The sequence below is a fragment of the Etheostoma cragini genome, chromosome 16, assembly GCF_013103735.1.
Source record: "Etheostoma cragini isolate CJK2018 chromosome 16, CSU_Ecrag_1.0, whole genome shotgun sequence".
Lineage (NCBI taxonomy): Eukaryota > Metazoa > Chordata > Actinopteri > Perciformes > Percidae > Etheostoma > Etheostoma cragini.
In genome coordinates this window covers 13,853,756-13,862,243 of record NC_048422.1, presented here as the reverse complement: position 1 = coordinate 13,862,243, position 8,488 = coordinate 13,853,756, and the positions used below count along the sequence as shown (strand labels likewise).

General features: G+C 37.1%; 1 protein-coding gene across 1 annotated transcript in view; it reads left to right on the top strand.

The window, feature by feature from the left end:
• Positions 1 to 299: 299 nt before the first annotated feature.
• The window catches only part of prodha (proline dehydrogenase (oxidase) 1a), an 8,794-nt gene continuing 605 nt past the window's right edge, over positions 300 to 8,488 (top strand). The window contains exons 1-13 of the mRNA XM_034896463.1: positions 300 to 730; positions 943 to 1,151; positions 2,768 to 2,802; positions 3,731 to 3,880; positions 4,070 to 4,134; positions 4,893 to 5,009; positions 5,194 to 5,273; positions 5,440 to 5,521; positions 6,322 to 6,414; positions 6,611 to 6,757; positions 7,137 to 7,312; positions 7,398 to 7,496; positions 7,801 to 7,889. Of these exons, the coding sequence (XP_034752354.1) occupies positions 392 to 730; positions 943 to 1,151; positions 2,768 to 2,802; positions 3,731 to 3,880; positions 4,070 to 4,134; positions 4,893 to 5,009; positions 5,194 to 5,273; positions 5,440 to 5,521; positions 6,322 to 6,414; positions 6,611 to 6,757; positions 7,137 to 7,312; positions 7,398 to 7,496; positions 7,801 to 7,889 (1,681 nt within the window). The 5' untranslated portion in view covers positions 300 to 391. The remainder of the gene's footprint in view (positions 731 to 942; positions 1,152 to 2,767; positions 2,803 to 3,730; positions 3,881 to 4,069; positions 4,135 to 4,892; positions 5,010 to 5,193; positions 5,274 to 5,439; positions 5,522 to 6,321; positions 6,415 to 6,610; positions 6,758 to 7,136; positions 7,313 to 7,397; positions 7,497 to 7,800; positions 7,890 to 8,488) is intronic.

Here is an 8,488-nt window from a genome sequence, read left to right as displayed (position 1 = left end):
GTGGTCGCCTATTCATTCCTTGCTTGCATTGCAACCAACCAATCCGGGTATTTACGTGAGGATACGTTAAGAGTTTCAATTTAGCAGAAACCTAAGCATTTTTGTGAGACCGTTATGGAGGAAAATAATCCATACTTTCATAAATGAAACTATCTCGTCGTGGATTGCAAGGGGGTTTGAAGTCAAGCGCGAGAACGCGCATTTGCAGACATGTGTACGCGCGCAGCGTGATGTAGCTAACATGTGATGTACAAGGAACCACCCCCGGTGCGAGATGACTTTTAATACAACCGCCCAGCACGCGCTGCACAGGCAACACCATAACGAGGCCACGGCGAGGTGGATACTCGTGGCTTGTAGGCTGCTCTGTTCAAGAGAAGAACAGGAAACCATGTCGTACACTAAGCTTTTAGCATCTCTTGTTCGGGCAAACCCGGGAAATGTCCGGAAAATACGCCTTTCACCTGGAAGATGTCGGTCAACAGTGGCATCCACTAAGAGCCAAAAAGAGAAAGATCCACAGATTGATGGGTGCACCGTGGTGGAAGCTGTGCCGCTTGAAGTCATCAGCCATACCAAAAACGTAAAAAACACGCAGTTAAAAAAAATCCACATCGACTTCGACAACACTCAGGAAGCCTACAAAAGCAAGGGAAACATTGAACTGCTTCGAAGTCTGCTGGTCTTCAAGCTTTGTACAATTGACATCCTAGTTGAAAAGAACAAAGAGGTGAGTCGATGTTGTTCAAAAGTTAACGTTAGCCTTTTGATTTAAGAACGGGTATTGTTTTTGTATGAGTCTAGTTGTAAAGTTATAACTGCGTAATAACTAAGTGAATATGCAGGTACGTAACATTTAGTCATATAATGAACTAGCTAGGCTATTATACTAAATATTAACTACTGAGGTATAATAACTTTTTGTCCTTGCTTTGTTTTCAGTTGATGGATCTGAGTAAGAAGGTGTTTGGCCAGTGGATGTTTGAGAAGCTGATGAAGATGACCTTCTATGGTCAGTTTGTGGCAGGAGAAGACCACAACTCCATCAAACCTTTAATTCAGAAGAATCAGGCCTTTGGTGTGGGGTCAGTTTTAGACTATAGTGTTGAAGAGGACTTGACACAAGAGGAGGCAGAGAACAAGGAAATGGAGTAAGTAATGTGTTCAACAGAATTACCAGGAGATTAATAAAGGCTGCAACATAGGCTCCTTTCTCATAAAGATGTGCGGTTTACATAGAAATGTTGCACTGCTTTTTAAAACCAAGCAGAGTTAATTTATGAGTTACGTAACATACTAAACTAGCAAGGCCTGTTGAGTGAGGCTTATTTGTATAGCCCAGCATCACATGCTCCACAACAATATTGTTCCTGATCCCGCCCATGCTCTGTCAAAGTCAAGGAAAAACCTGGGAAACTTGAAGAGAACCTGCATGCATGGTTGTCAAAGGAGCTGCACGCTGGGAAGTGCATTTACAGACAAAAATGTTGCAATTACTCTATTTATATTAATAATTAATGTACTGAGGCATCATTACAATACATCGACGTTAAGTTATTTAATAGTGAAATAACTAAGTGTAACTGCTAGACTTAATTTTAGTCATGGCCTTTACACCAAACATTTTTTATTAAAGGTTATTGGGCATGTTACGTGCATCCATGGCTGTGGAGTACTGTGACTGTGGAGTACATATTACATGAACGTTATGCCCCAACAGGTCAGTTTGTCCTTGGTCTCCCTAGAGGGCTCAACCAACTGCAAAGATTAATTTCAGTGTTCAACAGATATGGCACTGATATTTGAAATACAATGATAGTCGGCCCACTTTAGTGCAAGTCTGTGAATTTATTTCTCTTCCTCTGAATTACATGTTGTCTCAGCAAATTATCTTTTGACTCCTTTACATTACAGCATTCAATAAACTATAGTTTAAAACTGTTCATTCTTAACTTATCTCTTAAGGTCTGGCTTCTGTTATGTTTCTTATCAAATTTAATTTGAGTCACATAACAAACAGTATGTTTCCTCCTCATAAACAGACTTTAAACAGAGTTGACTCATACCTAGCAGCAAAACAGTGCCCGTCCTATTGGTTGGCTAGAACAGACCCCTCTCCTCTGATTGGTTGAGCTGGTTATTCAGCTGGGGAATGTACCTCCTGAAAAGGCTGCCAGCCTTTAAAGAATGTGCTGGATCACTTCATAGGGAACACACACAAAAGTGTTACGCAATGTTCAAAGGAGGAAATAAGGAAATATTTTTTTCTGAACCAAGGATTGTCAAACTAAGTACAAACATACAGAATCAAAATTTAAATTTGCAGAAAAAAAGACTGATAGTTACATGAGGAAGACATTAAAGTGAACATGGTAGTTTTGTTTGTATCCTGATGTGTCTCTCATGTCACAACATGTGTAGAAAGGCATTACATTCTCTTAACTGCATAAAAAAGACACAGCTGGTTAAAGACTGGTAAAAATTAAATGTGCCTTTCCTAAACATACTAACTCTTTTCTTTCTCCTCCTGTATTCTTAGATCATAGTAAATCAATATTTAGACCTTCCCATGTTTACCATTGGCATACTGTCTGCTTGATTAACTGATTTAAAAGAATGTAAGTGACATGAGAAGTTAGAAAAGTTGAGTGAAAATATAGATGCTATAATCTTGTTTTAGATAATAATTTGTTGTGTTGAAAAGTAAACTGTTTTAGGGAGATGCTGTTATGCTGTTAAATTCTGATTCCCATCCCTTCTTTTTCAGTTCATGTGTTTCTGAAGCAGAGAAAGAAAGTCCAGGTTTGTAAATCAGTTGATTTATTGTATGTAATGTATTGTAAATATTCAATTTCCAAATATTTAGCGGAATCCGCCACTACATGCTTCTACTAAATAACTGCTGTACAGTTGGCAGGCAACACTGGCAACTGGCAAGACTGAACATAGACTCATTTCCTTTGCTCTTCAGTTGCTTCAGCTTGGCCTGAATGCAACACAGGTCTAGTCGAGTGTCAGTGTTGGTATGTCTAGTCATGCGGCCATGTGGTCTAGCCTGGAAAGTACTGGTTATATCTGGATTCAGTCGGGTCCAACATGTCCAGTTCAGTGGATACAGAAAGAAGACACTTGGTTCATGTTACTGGTTAATGAAAGAAACCATGTCATTCACCTACTAGTGCTTTCTCTGGTCTTGTTTCAAAGTCTGATATTATAATTAACATTGATCTATCAGTAAGGAAGAGGTATTCCTTAATACATTATTCTTAGTATCACTTTGGCAGTAATATTAATGATAATAGTAGTACTGCCATATCACTCATGATGAAATACATTTTTAGACAGATACTTTCTAAAATAATAATTAATAAACTAAATGTTAAATAATTTTACCTGTGATATATTTATTGTGGTAATAATAAATAAATACATAAATATTGAAAATAATTATGTTGATTACACAGTCAAGCTGTAGAACAGAAACCTACTTTTAATAACTTAAAACTCTTAATATTGTCTCTTAAGATGTGTTTTTTTTATAATTTCTGAATATTATGGTTTAAATGATCTCAGTGATAGAAATGTGATGGAGACAGCTAACTTCAAGTGTGCTAAAAATTATGTAAAAAAGAAAAATATATAAATATATGGAGGGGGAAAAAAGCTTAAGGTTGTTTATGAAAACTCTTTTACACGTCAAGCAGCTACCGTGACCTTCTCTTTATTGCAGATGCTGATCATCGTGAGAAGAAGTACAAAGCCCATCGTCAGTTCGGGGACAGGCGTGGAGGGGTTATTAGTGCTCGTACTTACTTCTATGCAGATGAGTCCAAATGTGACAACCAAATGGAGACATTCATAAACTGCATTAGAGCCTCTGGTAAGTAGGAACGTTTCTGAGGAAACCATTAAGAAATATAATATGTAAGTTTGGCTATTAGAACAATGGCTGTATAAACACTAAAACTATTGTGAAAAAATAAAGTAAATTTGCAATGAAAATGATGATGATCATGAAAATGAGTGGATAGTTATACCACATCAGGTGAAATAAAATGTGTAATTTCAGGAGGAGCCTCAGCAGATGGATTTTCTGCTATCAAAATGACTGCTCTCGGACGGCCACAGTTTCTTGTAAGTTAAACTTAATTCAACTAAAAGTTAATTTTACAGAAGTTAGGTAGATAAAAAGAAGAGAATCCTTTACTAATCCCACAGTGGGGTAATTTGATGTGTTAAAGCAGCAAAAGGTATAGTGCAGTCAGCAGAGGCAGGTAAAAATGCAAATTATAACTGTAAAAAAGAAAAAAAACAGTAACCCATAAAAAAAGCTAAATATAGTTGAATTTGCAGTATTCCATGTCTTGCACATCTGAAATGTTGATATTGCACATGAGTGAGTTGTCACTTTTGGAATGGGCACGCTACTCGGAACAGTGTTGATAATAAAGTTAGAAAAGATGAAGTTTGTAAAGAGAAAAGTGTGATTGGCAACACCATTGCTGCTAGACTGAACACTAAAAAACCATAAGTCATTCATTACAGAGAAATAGGTAAATAAAACAGTAGCCATTTATTTATCTCTTTATGGTTTTGTGTCAATGCCAGTTGATTAGTATGATTAAAGGTTCACATTATTGTGTTCAATCTCTAGCAGTTGCCTTCAGTGTTCTCACTGAAATTCTAAAAGTGCATCCAGGCAGAAGGGAAACTTTGCGGTCACACAGTCTTAATATAACTTTCTCAGACAAAAGGGAAACCTGTGCCTATTGACATGTGCAAGATCCGTCATTTTCTGTGAATAAAATACTGATATGTCCAACTAACAGTATGGTTCAAATGCAATATCATATATGCAAAAATCCTTGGTGAATTGTTCTGTGTTTGAACAGCTCCAGTTTTCAGAAGTGCTGGTTAAATGGAGACAGTTCTTTAACTTCCTCGCAGAACAACAGGGAAAATCTGAAATGATGCTTTTGGAACAAAAGCTGGAGCTGGAACAACTCAAGGTGTGTTTTGCCTTCAGAAAGTCTAATGTATGTTAATCCATAACTTGTGTCCTCCATTAATATATAGTTCTTTCTAAGATAGAAAGCTGTGTCCAAGCCTTCATGATTTTAAGTGCCATGTCCTTTGCTAAAACAGCAATCATCTGAAATATTTGTTTTTCATCTGTGAAATATTTATTTATAGGAAAGTTTGACGAAGATGGGTATTGGAGCCGAGAATGACATAGAGAATTGGTTTACTGGAGAAAAGCTGGGTTTGTCAGGGTAAGATAGTCACTCATTGGTGAAATGATGACCACAAATACTTCACATTAATACTTTTGGGTTGTTTACACCAAAACAATTAGGTTCTTGAATCCCTGTTTAGTCAGTAGAAAAACAGCATCTGTTAACATATTTTAACATACCGTTTCTCACATCTTATTGCCAGAACAATAGATCTGCTGGACTGGAACAGTTTAATAGAGGATACAACAAAAATCTCCAGTCTGCTTATGGTGCCAAACCTTGAGGTAGGTCATGTAAAAAAAAACATTTGGTGCTGTGCCCAGATTATGAAAGGTAAAAAAGCACAGTGTGTGGCAGTTCAGTACAGTTGCCCATGTAAGTGGTCCTTGGTTTAAATCAGTCTAGTAATTTCTTATCTTATCTGTACACTGTGACCTGTCTAATAAACACAGAAACCCTTAATATTATCTTAAAGGGCACATTTCCAAAAAGGAAACAGCATTTGATAGCAGAAACACATATTTTAGGTTATCATTTTGTAGTTATAAAGGTGCAACATACTTTTTGAATTTCAAATTTCAAACCCTAAAATTTTACAGATAAAGGTAATTACAGTTAATGTTCTTGTAAACAAATGGTGATGTAAATACATGAGTAAAATAGATGTTAGCTAGACATTTGTTTTCCATTAGAACTTGGACTTCTTTATCATATTGTGGGAACCAGTTCATACAAATCTTGTTTGTACAAGAAGTGTATCCTCTTCCACAAGTTAACATCTGCTCCGATGAGGATAATATTATTTAGGACTGAATGTGCTCTGTGCTTTTCTGCAGAGTTAATATGAGTCAATCTTTAGTACACATGTTAATGTAGGTGGTGTTATTAAGTGGAGTTGAGAAACTATTAGTTTAAAAAGGAAACTAGAGACAATGTCAGTGGCACTTATTCTACTCTGACCCCCACCCACCCAACCTCCACCCTGCCTGTCACACACTGATAGTTAGCGGGCTTATCCTGATCATTAAGATGGCTTTAAAAAACAAAATCTAACGATTCAATGTTTTGTGTGTCGGTTGTGCAGACAGGTCATCTGGAACCTTTGTTAAAGAAGTTTACAGCCGAGGAGGAGAGGCAGATGAAGAGAATGCTACAGAGAGTGGATGTTCTGGCTAAGGTAAATAAATGTGTATCTAGTAAATCTTTTTATCAGACAATAAAGAAACTTAATTCCAATTTATTCCAATCAGACCTGGTTCCAGGAATTTAAAGAAATTGGAAGTCAATTGTGTTTACTATAATAATGTGTCACTTATAGAGACATGTGAACTGTATAAAAATGATTTGTCTGTGTGCACCTACACCTGCACCAGCATGCCATGGAGAATGGGGTGAGGCTAATGGTTGATGCCGAGCAGACGTACTTCCAACCAGCTATTAGTCGACTGACTCTGGAAATGCAGAGGAAATTTAACAGAGAGAAACCAATCATTTTCAACACTTACCAGTGTTACCTCAAGGTAAGACCCTAGTTTATTACACTGAATCATGACAACTTTTACTATTGATTAGTTATACTTCCAAATCCTTTTGTTTGTCCCAAATATGAAACCCAAACTATTACTGTTTTGTACATTTTGCAACATGTAGGTTTTATTGTTGTTACTAACCTTTCATATGGATAGAAACTGACTTGGTTTGTGTACAGCAACCTCCTACTTACCCTCAATAAAGCTGTATAGTATGTTATATAAAGACATTACAGGTAGCTCTCGAAGAGTCATGTTTTGCTATATAGTAATATTTGTTTGACACATTTGCCATTTACGTCTTGTTTCTGTACCCATAGAGGCACCCTGTCCTTTAGTCATGTCCTTTTGTGTTTTTAATATGTTTTAGGAAGCCTATGACAATGTAACTGTGGATGTTGAGCTGTCACGACGGGAAGGCTGGTACTTTGGTGCCAAGCTGGTGCGCGGAGCCTACATGTATCAAGAGAGAGACCGGGCCAAAGAGATTGGTTACGAAGACCCAATAAACCCAGATTATGAGGCCACTAACAGGATGTATCACAAGTAAGTTTTGCATTATTATTAAGGCCCTTCATGGCTTAGCTAGAAAATGTCTAAATCCTAACCATCTGCCTTGTTGTTTGTCCAGGTGTTTGGAGTATGTGCTGGAGGAGATCGAACACAACAGGAAAGCAAATATCATGGTTGCGACTCACAATGAGGACACAGTGAAATTTACCCTAGAAAAGTATGTTGTTTTTTTCTCAGGCCTGCATGAACAATTCAAAGACCATTTATTTGACATGTGCTCTTTGCAGATTTAGTTTGAGCATACACAAAAGCCTAAAACCTGTTATTCATAAAGGATTAATCCTAATAGTTTAAGCTAATGCCTTGGGTAGTAAGTCTTTGTCAACCTTACAAAGCAGTTAAGCAGTATAGGATTTACACAACATGATTGCCAAATCAATAGTGGAATACTACACTCTAGCTCTTTGTATGTAACATCTCTTTAACATATCCATGCTTTTTTTCTGTTATTTTTTCTTCAGGATGAATGAGATGGGCCTCTTACCCACTGAGAATAAAGTTTATTTTGGACAACTGCTAGGAATGTGTGACCAGATCAGCTTCCCGCTAGGTTTGTTGTACTCAGCTCAGATACTAAAAGTAAACACCAAGTTCTGGAATCACAGAGGCTTACATCACATATTCATGTGGCCATAGAAGTTTCACAGAAACATAGTCCCTACACACAGCTATTGTAACACTTAAATGGCCACTGGAATTACAAATGATTAATCCAATCTATAGATATCTTGAGAACAAGCATCTCCTGTTTCTCAATGTCTGTAACTGTTCTATTACCAGATGTTGTCAGTTTGATTCAGCTGGGAATTTAGTGTACACATTTAAGAAAACACTGCATAATAGCCTTTAAAGTTGTGCCAAAATTAAAAACAGTCTGTATAAAGAAAACACTCAAAAGTTTATCTTTGCATGATAAGGACAATTTCAACAGTCTATTTCCATGTGTTATCCAAGCTAGATACAGAAGACTAACAACTAAGCTACCACTTCAACCTCATGCTAATGGAAAGGCCACTGAGCTTTGATTTAAAAAAAAAAAAATGTTGCTGTTTAAACAATTTATAAATATCAATCAACTCATTTCTAAAAAAAGGTTAGCCATGCAGTCAGACAGCACCCCCTCAACACCCCCCCCCCCCCCCCCCCCCC